Source organism: Lemur catta, chromosome 8 (genome assembly GCF_020740605.2).
Source record: "Lemur catta isolate mLemCat1 chromosome 8, mLemCat1.pri, whole genome shotgun sequence".
NCBI lineage: Eukaryota > Metazoa > Chordata > Mammalia > Primates > Lemuridae > Lemur > Lemur catta.
Window position 1 is genome coordinate 87,753,530 of NC_059135.1, and position 19,132 is coordinate 87,772,661.

Below are 19,132 nucleotides of genomic sequence, written 5' to 3' on the forward strand. Positions count from 1 at the left end.
CCTAGCTCACAGCAACCTCAAACTCCTGGGCTTAAGCGATCCTACTGCCTCAGCCTCCCGAGTAGCTGGGACTACAGGCATGCACCACCATGCCCGGCTAATTTTTTTCTATATAGATTTTTAGCTGTCCAAATCATTTCTTTCTATTTTTGGTAGAGACAAGGTCTCACTCTTGCTCAGGCTGGTCTCGAACTCCTGACCTCGAGTGATCCACCCGCCTCGGCCTCCCAGAGTGCTAGGATTACAGGCTTGAGCCACTGCGCCCGGCCAGGAATGGTTATTTTTAAATCTTACTCAGCAAATGTTAAGTGGATGATTTTCGTGGCCTCAAAGCATTGGGTATTCAAAAATGAAAAATTATTTTATCTTGCTCTTGTTGAGCTCAGAGAATAAGAGAGATGGTATTTAAATGGGTATAGGTCCTTTAATGAATGCATATATTTGGTGAGGGCATAGGAACAAAGAATATCTAAGTCTGCTTGGAAGAACCGAGGAAACATCTCAGTTGAACTGAGCCTTAAAGGATGAAAGGGTATTTGTCAGTCAGGTGTGTTAGGAGAGTATATTTTTGGCAGAAGAGATAAGTTGGGCAGAGGTCTTAGACACGAGAAAGCTAGATAATAAAAGTATAAAGAACACAGTGGTAGGAGAGGGATCCATGTAGATATTCATGGACTAGATACATCTTAAGGGACAAATGTGCTATACAAGGGAGTTTGCTGGATTCTGTAGTCATGCAGACATTTTCAACATGGAAGTGACAAAGATTTGTGTATGGTATTAGAAAGATTCCTCTGGCAGCACTGGGTTAAATGGATTAGAACAGAATTGTGAATTGTGTTGGAAATAGGAGAGTTTATGGCAGTTTTTCAGGTGGGAGATGAATGTCTGTAGGTCAGTGAGAATGAGAAAGGAGGTAAGAGAAAAAGAGCCAACATGACTTAGTAATTGCTTAGATGTGAGAGGAATATGAAGAATATATGGTAATTCCCAGGTTTGTAACTTGAGCAACTAAGTGTGCATTCATCGAAAGTAGGAATAATGAAAGGGAGCAGTAGGTAAGGTAGAAACAGATGATTTTATTATATGCATCTTATAAAAAGGTTCAGAAACAATTGGGTTCAAACTGGGGTGGATGTCCTGGAGTGAAGGTACGTGTGAAGTCTATCACCATATGTGGGGCAAAGGAAGAAGAGCTTGTCAGAGGAGAGGCTGTGGAGTAGAGAGAGTAGTTGAAAATTAGGGCCCTAAGTGAATACAAACACTTTATGGACAGTGTTCAGGGTAAGAGGGACCTGCAAAGAATACGGAAGATTATAGAGAGGTAGAAGCCAAGCCCAAGGATTATGGTCATAAAATTGAGAGAAGTGAATGTTTCAGGGAGGGAAGTTATATAATGCCAGTTGCTGCAGTAAAGTAACTTTAGAGACCTGAGAAGTACTTGTGGGTCTTTCAACATCCAGGTTATTGGTGGTCCCAAGGAAGCAATTGCAGTGGAATGGTGTATTAGAGGCATCCTGTTCCATCAGTGAGAAGTGAAGGCTTAGAAATTGGTAGTGTGGGTGGCTGTGAAAGAAAAGGATAGTTGCTACAGCAGACTGGTAGGAAGGCAATTGCAAGAACAAGGCTGAGGATAGTTTTAATTAAGAGTGTTACTCAAGTGACAGGAGGGAAGGAGTTAAGTATGGGAACAAGAAATTGTGGAATTGGGAAGGGTACAGAAGCAGGTAGGTAGTTGAGGAAGTTCATCATCATATTACATGGTTTTAATTTTTTTTCATAAAGGGGAATGAAGCTGATGTGTTGGGGGAAGGGAACTAAACATAAAGTTGAGGTAGAGAATAATTACTTTCATGATGACTACTGACTGGAATTGAGAGGGTAATTAGGTAGTATATATTAATAGTAGTGGGGGATCCATTCTCCACCTAGAGTAGTGAGGTTAGATACCCAAAACTTTTAGTAGAATAATAGTGTTTTTTCTCCCAGGCAGTTGTGGGAAAGGAGCAAAAGGTTTTGACAAGACAGAGGTTAAAGTGTTATAAAGTCCAGAGGCCAAATTACTTAGTGATACTGAAGAAAATGAAGGCAGGAATTGGAGATCATAATAAATTGGCATATAATTGTAAATTGGTAGCAAAGGAGTGAGCACCAGCAGGATAAGGAGTTGTTGTCAGACTAGTATACCAGAGTTTGAAGGTTTGGGTTGGCACATTGTCTTTGCAATTTTTTAAAAAATAAAAATTAAAAGTATATGCACACAGTTTTAAAGGTCATATAACACTGACAGGCTTAAAACAAAATTGGCAGCTCCTCACCCTCTACTGTCTTCATGTTCTGCAGAGCAAACTACTAGCTCTTACTTACCCATTGTTTTTGTAATCATCTTCAGATTTCTAAGGACTGTGATGGTATTGCTGTTTCTTGATACGTCAGTGTTAATAGTTTATCTGCTAGTCTCCTTTTAATTTTTTTCTAACCACTCTTTCCCCCCAGCCTGCCCATATATTAGGTTATTGTTACTGTTATTAGGTAAATCAGAGGTATTATAATATTTATAGTATTCTACCTATGACTGTTCAGTTTTGAGGCAAGTCGTGTAATGTGATTATTTCTTTTTCTCTTAAAATTTAGCTTTCCTAAACTTTTGCCTTGATTCTTCATTTGTTTCTGAAACGCCATTTGGATAGGAATGGAAATTAGGATAGGAATTAGAAAATTATGGAAGATCCTGAACCAAAGTCCTAGATGAATAGGATGGTGACCACAAGATAGATAATAGCATGAAAGATGTAGATATCTGGGCTTCAAAGGAGAAAGCATTTGAGTGGAATACTCTTCACAAATGAGCTAAGCTAATGTCTTGGCTGTCTTGAAAACCTCGAACCATTAGATGTGTAAATGTGTTTTGGTTGTGTCATATTGCTTAGGCAAGGGATAGTTGGCTGGATCAAAATTTATCTTGTAATGTTTCATATATCATTTTTTCCCATTAATTTATATAACCCTTATTGTTTGATATAGTATTTTTTTAAATTAATTTTTTAAACTTTAAAATATCTTTTACTTTTACTCTCCATAGCTTTATGTTCCTTCCAAGTAATTTCTTCTGTGAGAAATCTGTTTTGTTTTCTCTTCTTTAAAAGTTGTTTTTAAAAATGACTTATATATATGCACATCGTTTAACAGAATTCTACAAATTCTAACAAAAACTAGGAGTGTCTTGTATGTTTCTGTTTTCTATTCCTAGAGGGTAAGTACTTGAAACTTTTTTTAGTTTATTCTTTTGCTGATTGTCTCCATAGCTATGAATTACTTGGTTATATTGCAACTTCAAATTTAAGAGGGAAGATTGCCTTTTTTATCTTTCTCCTGTTCCCACCACAGACTGTACCTTTCCATTCCCTTTTCATCCCAGTAGTCACATTATAATTTCAGGTGGGTTGAAATTCAGTGCTTTATTTTTGTGACCACAGATTTTGTTCAGATTTGAGCCATGTAGTTAACCATGAAGTCTTTTCCTGTCCTTGAACTTTGTTTTCCATGGGATCATTAATAAGTTGTTTGTTTTAAAATAATTATTAATTTACCTCCAAACTCTTTCTACTAGTTTTATTGAGATGCGTAGGGTTTTTTTCATCAGTTTAAATTTCTGGCACATCTAGCATGTTCCAGTCTGAGCCTGCTTTCTTCTGAGGTGGCACCTTCTATAGGTGCCACTTTCCTTTATTATCATTCTAGGGATTCCCTTTGCCTCTTTCTTGTGTTGGATCCCCTGTTCCTATGTCCTGTGTCTCTTTCATTTTTACTGTCCACTTACTCAACTTTGGTGGATCATCTACTAACAGGTAATAGGGTTCCTGATAAAGGGTGATTGAGAGAGGAAAAATTTAAGACCTTACATGTCTGAAGTGTATTCATTTTACCCTTACACTGATAGTTTGGGTATAGAATTCTAGTTTGGAAATTATTTTCTTTCAGCATTATGAAACCTTGCTTAATTGCTTTCCATTATAACTTGAGGGTAAAAAACCTCCTGATTTCTGTGTATAGGACCTGTTTTTTTTTTCCCCTCTACAGAGGCTTACAGAATCTTTCCTTTGTCCCCTAGCATTCTGATATGTTCTCTATTTTCTTTGCCTTTTTGTTCTAATCTCTAGGTGATTTCTTCAACTTTACCTACTGATCCTTCTGTTGAATTTTTATCTCTGGTAACAAATTTTACTTCTTAGCTTCCACCACTCTCACTTTTGAATATTCCTTTTTTATTCTGCCTTGTTCCTATTTAATTGTTGCCTATTTTCTGGCACTCTTGGGATATTAATCATATGGTTTTTCTTTTTAATTTTTTGAAGGTTTCTTTTTTTCTGCATAATCTCTTCCAAGTTGCTTTTTCTCTGTTCCAATTCATATGTTTTTCATGCTAGAGACTTCTGCAGACCAGTCATTTAAGAAGGGACACTAAAAACCTGATTGGAAATCTGAGCTTTGTGGGTGGGGCTATTGACTGTGTCCTTTTCATTTTGGGAATGCCGTACCTACGTTTCTTTGTGATCCTGTTATCTCCCCTGCCAGGTCAGTATCTATGTGTGTTTCTTTATGTCTTTTTGGGTAGTCCAATTCTCAGAGAAGACTCCTGCCTGCTGGGTAAAGGCTGACAGCCAAATGGGGGAAGAGGACTAGCATGAGTGTGTGTAAGCAGCAGGCTGTATACCTTCACTTAAAATCCCCATTTCAGTACTTTCAGATGTGTGTAAGAGTCCTGGAAACTCTGTTTTTTTCCCTTAAGAGAATAGATTATTTACTTTTCTCCTTGGACAAGGAGGAGGCATTTGATGAACTTCTTTGGAGAGGATCTGGGGCTTTAACAGCCTCTCAGAGGGATTTTCAGCCAGTTTGCCATCCTTCTACCTCAATTTCAAAGCTACTAGGGGCAGTGAGTTCTCGGGGGATTTGTGATATAAAATACCTTGGTTCTTAACTTGTTTTATATCACTCATGACTTAAGTGTTTTAGAGTATCTACAAAGTCTTGTCCATCTGCTTTTCCATCAGCAATTTCATTGCTGATTTTCCTTTTCTCTCTATTGTTTGGATTATGCCTTCTTAAAAATTACCTTTACTGGTGCTTTTACTAGAGTTTTGAGAGAACAAAATTGAGAATGGTGTTTAGTTCACCATATTTTCTCAGAATAGACCTGTTTTTTGTATTATTTGAACTGTGTCGCTTCCCAAGTGAATTTTAAGATTCTTTTTTTTTCTCGTAATTTTAGATACTTTGGTGTCCTAGTTCCTCTGTCATTTGAAGGATTCACTTAGTTTTTTGTTTTGGCAAGATGAAATTGTGGACATTTGAACTGTCCAGTACTTGAATACTGAAAAATGTATGAAAGAGGCAGGAAATTTATTTTTCTATGGCTAAGTTCATCATAAATACTAGAAAGAATTTTTTTAGGTGTGGGTTTTGGTGTTGGATTTTTTTTTTAAAGGAAATTAAATTTCTTGACAAGCCATCCTAAGTTTTTAAAGCTTGTATAGTAAATTTCCAGGTATAGGGAAGATTTGGACTATGCTTACTTGTGTATATTTGTTACTCCTTACATTTTTTAGAGGACAGAAAAGATAGAGAAGCTTCCTTGTTAGTCTCTTCTAACGTTCTCAGCATCAGTAATCTTAAGATCGTGGAGCAGTTAGAGGCAAGACTGACCCTTTTTCTAAAAGTGAAAGAAAAGGCCTAAAAATATTAGGGACCGTAGATTGAACCTATTATTATTAAAGTATTAAATAATCTCTAACAATTTATTAATTCTTTTTTTCTTCATTTATTTACTAAATATTCATTGCTTGCTTCTTTATTACATATTATTCATCTGGTTCTCACTTGGGGTTATGCAGCACAGCAGTCCTTGTACTTTTTCCAAATATATGCTTAAGTCAGACTTCATTTCTTTCTAAATCAGAATTTCTGTGTTGGATCCAGAGTGTGCAAATATTTAAAGCTTCTGTAAATCTCCTTTTGTGCATTCCTAATTAACAACTACTCTGAAAGGACACAGAGATACAGGAATGAATGACCCTATTCCTTCCTTTTACTTACTCATGGTGTAACAGATAAATTATCATATAGGTAGGGAAAGGATTATGGGAAGGCTTATTTTTATGTGTTATTTTAGAGTATGGCCAACAAAGAACAATATAGAGATTTTACATGTCCTACATTAATAGTTGATAACATTTTTAAAAATGAATATTATATAACACATTATTATCAAATTGTTAATATTCTCTGTCCAGATTTGGGGGCATTAAATCTTTTTTTTTTTTTTTTATAGTTAGAGCAAATGACAGATTCTCAGGTTTAAGCATCACTGTGGGATCATAAAAGCATAATATTTTGAGAATTAAAGGCTCTTTAGAGATTTCACTGTCTCAAGCCATGAATGGCTATACACGATCGTGAATGTAATCATGGAAAATAAATTTTTTAGGATTCCAGTTCTGCTCTTCCACTTAATCAGTAACTAAACCATTCTCTGCCTACACATGAGCTTGGTTTTAAATGACCTATAGAGCCAGCTGAGTTAAGCTATATTGTTCCCCCATATCCCTGACAGATAAGACATACCCTAGTCTGTATGTCGGGCTGTCAAGGCTCAGTATGAGCCACCCCTCCATACCCACTGTATATCCCTGTTAGAGTTCCTTAGGTACACTCCTTAGCATGCTTCAAAGAGATAGAAAGATAGATTTTGGCTGCCAATTTCTTTTCTTTTAAATGGTAGTAGAATAGTGATATTTTGCTTCATCTAAATTAAAAGATTTTGTATCATTAGGCTTCACTTTGGTAACCTTGTATGCAAAGCCTCTAATTTAAAACTAATCTTAAAAACTGGAAAAAATTGACAAATGCCTAATAATTATCAATACATTTATAGAATCAGTTTAATAAACAAAGGAATATTGTCTATCCCATTAGGACGAGACAATAAAAATGAAAGGCTGAGAGATGTAGACAGTATTTTAAATTTTATTCATTTTAATAAACTACACTTGTTTATTTTTTACTAATTAGAGCTAGATTTTGAGCTCTCATTTTTAAGCTAGGAAAAATCCCACTAGAATTTCCTTTTCAATTATAAAGAGCAATGCATGACCACTTACATATATGTTTGGAAGCTTTTAGTAAAGTGAGATCTTTGTTTCAGAATTTAAGTTTAATTCTCAGATCTAGCATTTGAAAACCTTTCAGTGTTTTCCTCTTTTGTAGTTACTCTCAGGAAGTATGTTCAGTATGGTTTAGGTGAGGCATACGTGTGCACATAAAAATAAATGATTGGGAGCAAAGGAGGCCTTCCCTAGTATTATTTCTCTGTGTATAAGACCTTTTTATTGTAAATGTTAATGTCCATTAATACTGTTTTTTAAGTTCTTATTTCCATTCCATAGTGCTTTTAACTGTCAGATAACTTTCTATCTCAAATCTACCTACCTAAAATAAACAATCTATTAAAAAAATATTTTGGCTGGACGCAGTGGCTTATGTCTGTAATCCTAACCCTTTGGAGGCCAAGGCAGGAGGATTGCTTGAGCTCAGGAGTTCAAGAGCAGCCCAAGCAAGAACAAGCCCTGTCTCTACTAAAAATAGAAAAATTAGCTGGGCGTGGTGGTACATACTTGTAGTCTAAGCTACTCAGAAGGCTGAGGCAGGAGGATCGCTTGAGCCCAGGAATTTGAGGTTGCTGTGAGCTATGATGACACCACTGCACTCTACCCAGGGCAACAGAACAAGACTCTGTCTCAAAAACAACAACAAAAAAACCCTGAAAAGTATGCTATAGAACACATATGTACCTATACGACAAGTAAGCACATGCTAATATTTTCATATTTGTTATATTGAGTTTTTCTTTTTTTTACGAAATAGTATCATCCCCAGACCCTTTTCTTTGTCTACTTCCTTTTCATTCTTTCACCTTCTTTTCTTGAGGAGGAAGAAAATTTACTAATACGAATTTGATGTATATACGGTCCATGTTTTTACATGTATTCAAAAAGTATATATTTTCAGAGATTAAAATAGGTGGAATCATTCAAGGTTTTTTAAAGTTAGCTTTTTAAAAATGAGTTTTCTTTTGAGTATCAGCTATTTGGAAATATGTATGTGTATTTGGACTGTGGCATATCGTCATGAATATACAGTTGATTCTCTCATCATTTTTTTTTTTATTTTTTGAGACAGAGTCTCACTCTGTTGCCCGGGCTAGAGTGCCGTGGCGTCAGCCTAGCTCATAGCAACCTCAAACTCCTGGGCTCAAGCAATCTGCCTGCCTCAGCCTCCCAAGTAGCTGGGACTACAGGCATGTGCCACCATGCCCGGCTGATTTTTTCTCTATATATTTTTAGTTGTCTAGCTAATTTCTTTCTATTTTTTTAGTAGAGACGGGATCTCGCTGTTGCTCAGGCTGGTCTCGAACTCCTGAGCTCAAACAATCCATCTGCCTCGGCCTCCCAGAGTGCTAGGATTACAGGTGTGAGCCACCACAACCGGCCTATCATCACTGAAAGTAGATATTCCATAAACTCCTTGAGAACACTGAATTAGTGAATACTGTACCATTGCTTTTGGTGAAATACAGGGTTAGGTTTCTGCGAGCCTCTGGCCACATTTTTGTCATCCCATTAATTCATAACCTTGTTTTATGTGTGTTTCTGTTTTAAAAGTGATTTATTTAGTATATATCATTCATTTATTAGCGTTGAACTAACAGCCGAAGCACTAGAACATATGCCTGAACAAAGCTATTTATAAGATAACTTTGCATTTTCTCTATAAGACACATCATGGCCTTACCGTGCTTAGGAACACTAGACAGCACTTTATCACTATGCTTGGGAATCATTTTAAACAGTGAAATTGCAGACTAAAATCTGAAAACTGTGGCACTAAATAGACTGTGAAAGGACTTTCAAGTATGAGAGCTGAAACAAGAAGGCAGGGTATCACTGTATTCAACCTCAACTGGGAATGTGCACATTGGTAGACTCAAATTTTCATTGCTCTACACAGGTACATGTACATCAGTGACTGCATATTGATTTGGGCATTATAAATAAGTTTTGACAAGTAGGCAAATTTGCAAATATGGCATTCATGAATAATGAGGATAAACTGCATAACGTTTATTTATTTCATCCCTGGGTTATTTTTGCTCTTATCTATAAGGCTGTGGCGGGTATGCTTTTATGCAATAGTACAAATGTGTGGGGAGTTCTTCAAGGTTTGTTCTAAGAAGTGGAGTTACTAGTATGTGCATTAAAAATTTTATTGGATATTGCCAAATTGTTCTTTAAAGTGATTACTTCGATGTATTCCCTCATTAGCAATGTACAAGATTTTTACCAGCTCGTGGTATATATGTAGCTTTACATGTTTGCTATTCTGATGGTCATAAAATGGTATATAAAATTGTAACTTTGTTTGAATTTCTTCTGAAATCTCTGATTTCAGTGTCTTTAATTGGAGTCTGTTAGAGACCAGAATTTATAGTTTCTAAAAGTTCTTGTTTTTAAACTGAAAACATCTTTTCTTAACTTTTCATTGTATTTACGTCAGTAGTGATCTGATCTCTAAGTTATATCCAACTTGACTTATTTTTCAGTTTGCCAATCCAGACTTCACACAGCCTATCTCAGAAGTTGTAGATGAAGTAATTCAGAATTGTCCTATTGATGTCAGACGTCCCCTTTACAAGGTCAGTATTTATAGCAAAATTGTTATTCAACGTTATACTTTTAAAAAACTTTATTTTCCATCCATTGTTAAATATCAAATTAAACATTTCTCTTACAAAGGATTTAATAAGATTTTAGTACTGTTTATTATGTCTTTAAATTTTTCTTTCTTTTTAAATAAAGTTCATATTTATTTATTTTTTTCCACTAATACAGAATATTGTCCTCTCTGGAGGTTCAACCATGTTCAGGGACTTTGGACGTCGCTTGCAAAGAGATTTGAAAAGAACTGTAGATGCCAGGCTGAAATTAAGTGAGGAATTGAGTGGCGGTAGATTGAAGGTTGGTTTTCTCACTTACTGGTGGGAAGGTTAAGGGTGCCTCGATTATTATAATGGAGATGGGAAATGTTTGCCAACATTTGCTCTTACTTAGGAAAAGAAGAGGAACCTATCAGGTATTCTAGTGGAAAGTGGTTAATGTTACAGGTTCATGTCTATAATATTCTGGGTCATTTGATTCTTTTAGGATATTGTCTGTATTTTTGGAAAATAATTCTTAGTTGTGGTGACAAAAATTTTTTTGATATCTCTCATAAATAATTTATCTAGTAGATTTCTTTGCATATCCCAGGAATAAGATTTATTATAGATCTACAAAATTTTAAATACTGTTATATAGAAGGACAACAAAACAGAGTTGAGAGAGACGCGGTCAAACCTGCTTTCAGAAACTGACTCTAGCTCCCACATAGCAGCTTCCTAATGTGCAAATGGGAGCTTTAACAAAGCAACCTTTCTATTTACATGCCCTGGACCTTTGGGCTTGATGTCAAAAAATCAAAACTAATTTTAAATTCTCTGATGTCTGCTTTCTATATCTGTGAGACAAATTTTCAGTAAATTTTTTTTGTCCTTGTTAAATATTGAAGCAAAACATTGATTCAGAGGATAACTTGCTAAATAAAATACATTTCATTCTTGGAAAATTGCCAAGAATCAGAGCTCCATCTGAGACTACCACAATTATTCAAAATTACCTAAAAGTAAAGTATCACACTCTTGAGTTTGCTGCTTGTTGAGAAATTACATGACAGTTGACTATTGTCAGCACCTGTACTTTTTTTTTTTGTTTTTTAAGGCACAGTCTCGCTCTGTTGCCTGAGCTAGAGTGCCATGGCGTCAGCCTAGCTCACAGCAACCTCAAACTCCTGGGCTCAAGCGATCCTTCTGCCTCAGCCTCCCGAGTAGCTGGGACTACAGGCATATGCCACCATGCCCGGCTAATTTTTTCTATATATTTTTAGCTGTACAGATCACGTCTTTCTATTTTTGGTAGAGACAGGGTCTCGCTCTTGCTCAGGCTGGTCTTGAACTCCTGACCTCGAGTGATCTGCCTGCCTCGGCCTCCCAGAGTGCTAGGATTACAGTAGTGAGCCATTGCGCCCAGCCAAAATGTTGACTTTGTTTTTGCACCCCTTTCTCAACCAGCTGACCCACCCATCCATCCATCTACCCATCCATCCATCCACCTACTCACATACCTATCCACCTACCTACCTATCTAAAAAAGAAAGTCAGTGGGTTTTACAAGTGTGATTTTAAATACTCTGTACTGAGAATAACACTAATCATGCTGATTATGTGAACATGGTGGATGTTGTGAGTTTTTTCAATTTTTTTATTAGAACACTTAAAAGAGTAAAGTGAATTAACTGTCTTAATAGTCTGGTTGTGGATATAAGTAGTTTTTAATGACTTATTACAGATAGATCAAATGAAAAACATACAGTGCTGTATGTTTTGAGTACAGTATTTTAATAAAGTAAGAATGTTTAACATATTTTAAAGCTTCTTGTACATTTATAAATAAGAACTGAATTTCCCTAGTGATGTCAGCGCTGAACCTGGGATATCTAAAGATACAAGTTGACTATCCCTTTCCGAAAATGCTTGTGACCAGAAGTGTTTCAGATGGATTTATTTTTGGATTTTGGAATATTTGCTTTTTATACCGGTTAAGCATTCCTGAACCAAAAATCTGAAATCCGAAATGTTCCAATGAGCATCTTTTTTGAGCATTATGTCAGCACTCAAAAAGTTTCAGATTTTGGAGCATTTTGGATTTTCGGACTTGGGGTGCTCATCATGTATAGGAAAAACTGTATTCTGGAGGACTCTGCCTTCTCACTCTAATTTTACTTGATAGACACTTTTATAGATCTTCATAACATGTCTTTATATATCTCTATCTATATCTGGCTTTATTCTTCTTTATAGTTTTTGATGGTAGCCAAACAGCTTTGTTTTTAAATAAAAGTACACCGTAACTTTAAACTTTTTATTTTGAAATAATTTCATACTTAATAGAAAATTTACAAAACCTAGAAGGAATTCTCATGTATCATTCACCTGGATTCCCCAAATGTTAGCGTTTTACCACATTGCTTTGTCATTGTTTCTATAAATATGTGTCTATGTGTGTGTGTGTATACACACATGCAGAATAATTTGAAAATGTGATGGCTCATTATCCCTAAATATTCACTATATTTATTAAAAACAAGAACATTATAGCTAGCAAAATCATGAAATCAGCCTGATACAGTGCTGTTATCTAGCTACAGACCTGACTGAAATCTTACCTGTTGTTCCACTGATATTGTTTATAGCAAAAGAAAAACAAAATAATTTTTTTTCTGGTCCAGGATCCAGTTAAGGATCACATGTTTCATTTAGTTATTGTGCCCCTTCAGTCTGGAACAGTTATTCATTGTTTTTTGTCTTTCCTGACATTTTTGAAGAGTACAGGACATTTATTTTATAGAATGTCCTTCAATTTGGGTTTGTTTGATGTTTCCACATGATTAGGTTCTGATTATGTACTCTTGGCAGTGATACCACGGAAGTAATATTGTATCATTTTTAGTGCATTGTATCAATAGATAGACGCATGATATGATTTGTCCCATACGTTAACTTTGAGCACTTGGTTAAAGTTGTGTTTGCCAGGTTTCTTTAATATATAATAATATATACGTTATTATTTTTTCCTTTATATTTAATAAGAATCTTATGGGGAGAAACATTCAGACTATATAACTGTCCTGTCTCTCATTAAACTTTTTTCCTCTTTTTTCTCATTAAAGTTCTAACCACTGGTTTTAGCATCCATTGTGATTCTTTCCTAAAATAGTTAATTATTATGGTAGTTGCCAAATGGTATACAAATTTCATCATTCCTTCAGTGTGTCTTAGTTTCATTTTACTGTAAGGAAGAGTTTCCCCCTCTCCCACATTCATTCTTTCAGTAATATCTGTATGAACTCCTGATTTCTCATATTATTTTATGAGCTATATATTTAATATCATTGTGCTATCATAATATCACTAATACCATTAACATCATTAATTTTGATGCTCAGATTTTTGCAGACTTGGCCAGTGGGAGCCAAGTGGCTCTTATGTTTTTTTTTTTGATGTAGCCCCACTCTTTGTGTACTTCCTTACTTCCTGGCACAGTAAGATGTTTCAGGCTGATCTTGTACTTTTTTCTGGTCCTGAAATCAGCTACTCCCTGCCCCTGCCCTTTGCCCCAAAGACACCCCTTTAGTGGAGAATGTTATTAAGAAACCAAGTTTTGGGCACTAAGTATGCTCATTGCTATTGGGATATCACCACATCTAGGCCTTCTTGGTGGTCAGAGGTGGGATGTGTATGTGTGCACATCTGTATCTAGTTTTCTGTATAAATGAAAAACCATGAATTTATACTGATCCCTCCAGTTCCAGAATACCAGAGGGTTCATTCTAGCTTTCTACCTTTCCATATTGTAATACCCTTCTCTGATGGTGAGAAACCTGGCTCCTATTCCACAATAGCTTTATGTTTTTGTTTAATCCTGAAATATGTATATAATAGTTCGAGGATTGTTAATCCATACCACTGTGAAAAATAGACCTATTAACTAGAGTTCAATATTGTCTTAGTTGTTATCTTCAGCCTGAGGGCATAGAGTCACAATACTGTATTCACAAGTGACTCACTTCAATGTGGTCATGTTTTTTGCAAAATATAATTAGTTTATTTATTTCTATTGTGTTTTGCTTAATGCACATCCCCTTCTTTGAAAGTTTTGTTTTTGAATATGTAAAACATTAGCATGGTTCTAAAAATTAGAACTGTATAAAATAGGCGCTCATTATTATTTTCCTTCCTTCCATTCTGTCCTATTCTCATCCTGTCTTTTCCACAGTGTTCCCAGTTGTTTCTGTTTTATAAAATGTCACATGTATTTAGTATAAACATTATTTTTATATATGTACATTTAAGGTTAAATGGCAGAAATTGCTATTTGAATTTACTATTGAAATGATCTTACTGTATCTTTTTTTTTTTTTTTTTTTTTTTTTTAGCCAAAACCTATTGATGTACAAGTCATTACACACCACATGCAACGATATGCAGTTTGGTTTGGAGGATCGATGCTGGCTTCCACGGTGAGTATGATGAATCTTACCGCTAAATTATGACGTTTTTTTTAAAGGTAGATGAGTCCATCAGTACTTAGAGAAAAACATAGCATATTCTTTTAAATTTATTAAAATATAGCATAGGAAACTTTAAAAATTGTGTATATATATAAATAGTATTTTAAAAACTGGAAGTCATTTGAATTTAATTTTCATATATATTTTGTAGCTCACTAGACATTATTTTAGAGGGAACATTTTATACCATGTTTTAAAATTTATCTGTAGGGAAAATTTCTTTAAAGCTGTGGTAATTTAGTTATCAGAAGGTCATTGTTTTTTCTGTGCAAATATTTAAAAGCATTAAAGTAAAAGTTATGTTTCATTGCATAGGAATTAGGATGTTCTAAACTAAGTAAAGGGAGTTGTTCTAAGAACCCTGTTCTTAAATCAAAATGTCTTTAAAGCCCCCTTAAAAGATTGTTATGATGTCATTACCCTGGTAAATATTGGTGCATTGTCCTCGTTAATGCATGGAGTATTAAAATGAAGGAGCCTTTTATCTGAATTATCAAATAATTATATAACTTTAAATGAATTTAAAACCATTTAAAAATGAGAGGTAAAATTTATTTTCTTTCTTAATTTTAACCATCTTCAATTGTGCCATATAACGTTGAGTTTGTAACTTTGCCCTGAGAAATGAGGTAACACAGAGCATGGAAGTCTGTCTTTACTAGATCTTGAGTGAGGAAAGGCACATGATCTAGAAATTTTTAGAACTAGATAAAAATTATTGATGGCATGACTAGGAATAGTTTATTTGTACCTTAGGCTAGTGCTGCTGCTTTAGATTATTGGTTCAATGCAAAGTGTGGGAAAGTCTCAGCAATACAGTCTGGACATTTGAGAACCTTTTATTCCTCAAAATTTCAAAATCCTATGGGGAACAGGTGTTGGAGAGGAGGATGGTGAGGGTACATGAGGTAAATGCTCTTTTCCAGTTCTGATAAAGATTTATAGCTGATTTTAAGTAATGGCTTCTAGAATTTCTAAGCTTTAAGTAACATCAGTGTACTAATAAACATTTTAGATTTAACGTCTGTTTTTAAAGCATCTCTTAAAGTATATTAAAAGGTGATAGTGTTTTAACCTTTATAAAAATATATATTTTTGTTTTCAGCCTGAGTTCTACCAAGTGTGCCACACCAAAAAAGATTATGAAGAAATTGGACCTAGCATTTGTCGTCACAATCCAGTATTTGGAGTCATGTCGTAAAATTGACTTCATAGCTGTTGGGGTTAGGGAGGTGGGGAAGAGATAATCTTTCTGATTACTTTTTTTGTCTGGATGGCTGGTTTTGAGGTTTTAAACCTGACTTGAAATAGTAAGACCAAACATTATTATACAGGAATATTTTAATAAGTGTATCAACATGAGATGTAGAAGAGAGTGAAAATGATTAAGTGTTTTTCTTTAGATTGAATATTTGAATCTTATGTGCAACAAAACAGTGGGTTTTAGTTCTTTCTGTGCCCTGATATTTTGTATATTAATGAATTATCCAAGATTTGATGGGATTTATCAGTGTGTAGATAGCTCTATAATGCTTGAATTGTATACTTCTAAGTGTGCAATGCAAGAGCTTGTTTATATTTCATACTTTTTATACTTTGAGGAAAAAAGTCAAAGAAAAACCGTAGTATTTGAGGGGAATAAAACGTGACCAAGCAAAGGATAAATTAAAAATTAGCCTCATGAGACTTGGCATACACCCTCATAGGATTCCAGTTATTATGAAGTGCTTCCATCCCCCTCCACCCCTTTCCCCCAAAAGGTTTTCTTTGCAAGTGCTTTTGGAATTAAGAGCTAGTATCTTGGATTAGCTGATGCCTGCTAGTGCTTTCTGATTACTCGCATTCTGTTTCTTGTTTTAAAAGGAAAGACAAGACTGTTGGACCAGTATTGCAGTTCTGTAGTCTCAATCTTATTAAAAAAACAAAACAAAACAATAATTTGATTACCAAAATTGGCATATTTAAGGCCTAATTACATTCTAATAAAGGCACAGATTTCTTTTTAATACTCGTTTCAAGTTCTTTAATCTCTTTATAAGTTAACTAATAAATCTATTTTCTTCAAACCTCTGCAATAGTTCTTTAAAACCACAAGAGTTGGTTAGCAAGCCGACTTTTTTATGTGCTCTGTACAAATGTGTGTGAACTTTTAATATGTTGAGTGCTTTCATTTTGATAACTGGATGTCCATTTGATATTTTCATTTGTATAACTCATTTGCAGTCTGAAAAGATTTTTTAGTGCCAGTCCCTGACATATCATTGAAAGTTAATTTTCTTTGCATTTTAAAATATCTGGATCATGAAGAAAAAGTGATGAAAATAAATTAAAGCTGAATTACCTTTTCTAATGTTTTTTTTTAAGCAGTGTCATTCTACTTTGTGTTTATGTATTTGATTTCTATTTCTGTTGAAATATGGGAGTCATTGAAATCTCTATAATGTATATGGTAGAAAATTTCTTGTGAACTTAAAATTTTACCAGTTATTTATAGAAGGGTAAAATGGGAAATGTTTTATAGGCTTTTTAGCAGCAATATCAGCGAACACTTGAACACCGTTATTCATGAAAATAAAACGTTAGGATTAGAATATCTATTCAAAAGTTAAAGAACACTGAAATGTTTTTGTTTTTACTGTAAAGGTAGAATTGGGGAATAAACTAGCTTTTGTTTAGAGTGAATCTGAATATTTAGAATCTTATTAATCATTTATGTGAATCTTAATTGAGTGTGGTAGTAAAGGACAAACTGTGCTACGGTAGCACTAGTAGCAACATTCATCAATATCAGTGATCTTTTTTACTTGAAAAATTATTTCATGAACGTTGTAAAAAAGTATTCCAACAGTACCAAAGAGTAGATAGTAAAAGCAGGTTTCTTTCCTACTCTAGCCTGTCTCATTTTCTCTTCATTACACATAACTAGGAATGTCTTATATATCCTTGTATTTTTCTTTGCAGATAGAAATAAACATAGCTCCCTCATTTTACACAAATAGGAAATTACTCTGTACGTACTGTTCTACATGTTGCTTTTTCAAAGATCTTTTGATACAGAACTACATTGATAAGCAGTAAAGATATCATCCTCCTGGCCCATTAAAGTATTGTTAGTGTTGTCATAAATATATCTTTTCCACCTAAGATGTTTGGGTAGTAAATAAATAGGCTAGAAAGACATGTTTATAAAGCCGTTTGATCACAATCTCAGGCGTTCTTATACAGAGTATAAATATTTCATGTTTAACATGAAAATGTGAAGGTCAAAAACTTTTCTTTAAGCTTATACTTACTTAGGAAACAAGAAAACTCCAACCTTTTTTGCGTCTTTCCTAATATCCCTTTTGCTCTGCTTATAGAGGAGTGAACTATAATATGATAGAAGCAGCACTCTTGTTTGTTTATATCTCTCCTTTGATTGTTTATCATTTTTTCAACTTATAGCACCTTCAGTTATTTATGTGTAAAGGTCAGCCAAGATGAACTAAAATCTGTAACAGCTGATTAAATACCAAGCAAGATAAGCATGGTATGTTGGGAAAGCACCAAGGCCAGTGATTGAAATATTCGGGTTCTACTAATTGATGATGCAGCTCCTTCAGCTTTGTTTTTTGTTAAAATATGGAAAATAACATTTGTATAATCTTGGACAAACTCTTTGAACTCTCTGGACCTTAATTCAATTTATATATAAAGCAGAGGTGTTATACTGAATTATACTGCAATTTCTATGAGTTGTAAGAATATAACCTAGCTTTTGGTTTTTTATTAGCAGGTTCTTTCTGCAAAACCTAGCCTTTTCCATTGATTCATAAAGATGTTGTCTAATTTATACTTTTTAATAGGGAGGGCTCTGATCAATTGGGAAATCTTAATGGATAGAAATAAAATTGCTGATCATTACCTAATTTGATGCCTACTTTTTAAGATGTAAGCAATTTTTGACATCTTAACCCTTTAAACAGTAATACATGTCATACACTGTAAATAATCACCCTCTTCTGACCTATCTTCTTTTCTAATAAGAGGCAAGGTGGTTATCTATTCAGGTCCCCATCCCAATTTTTGGTTTGTTTTCAAAGCTACTTAAACAGGTCAAAATAACTGCTCTTGCAGATATTTCTAGAAATATCTTCAGAAATAATATGAAATATAGGGACAGTATAGGTCATTATGCTCTTTATTCTTAATTTCTACAGAGAAGTCCTAAAAGTTATGTAAATAGAAACTTTCCTCCTTTTTCAAATGATCCTAAAGATGGTGCCCAGAGTATTTGTAAAATTATTGAGGAAAGTTTTGTAATATAAAAGCTGATTTTTACCATTGTAAAGAATGTTTTTGTTCCTCTTCATACTGGGCTAATCTGTCGGTAATAAAGTCCAGTGTTTTCCTGCTTTTCTTACCAGCCAAACTTTGCCTCCTGTGACCCATTCTTTCTGATCTTTTGTAGTTTGTAATCACCAAGCATGAGTGTCTTGGGTAGCCCTCTGAAGTCTCTTCTTTAACTGTTAGCACCCAGATTCCCAGCTCAGGTCAATGGACACTAAATATATCAGCTGGAATACATACAATCTGAAATATATGCAAACTCTGGGTGTGAAATATTTTCCCACTCAGATTAGAATCCTGTGTCTTAGAACATATTTTGGTGTAATAGCACTTGGTATATACAGTTGGCCAAGGATAGAGTTGATACTGACAAGTTATATGGAACTTTCACAGCAAGTCCTGAAAGTAAATAGTTTGTTTTTGTATTAGATTCATATCCTGAGTTGACCTTCAGCAGGAATTTTTAGATGTGGGATGGTTTTTGGACTTAAGTGAAAAAAAATTTCTGTTACTTATTGTTGAT

General features: G+C 34.6%; 1 protein-coding gene across 1 annotated transcript in view; it reads left to right on the forward strand.

Moving 5' to 3' along the window:
• ACTR3 (actin related protein 3) overlaps positions 1-16,617 on the forward strand; it is a 69,243-nt gene extending 52,626 nt beyond the window's left edge. The window contains exons 9-12 of the mRNA XM_045559449.1: positions 9,659-9,751; positions 9,948-10,073; positions 14,146-14,229; positions 15,386-16,617. Coding sequence (XP_045415405.1) covers positions 9,659-9,751; positions 9,948-10,073; positions 14,146-14,229; positions 15,386-15,481 — 399 coding nt within the window. The 3' untranslated portion in view covers positions 15,482-16,617. The remainder of the gene's footprint in view (positions 1-9,658; positions 9,752-9,947; positions 10,074-14,145; positions 14,230-15,385) is intronic.
• The last annotated feature ends 2,515 nt before the right edge of the window (positions 16,618-19,132 follow it).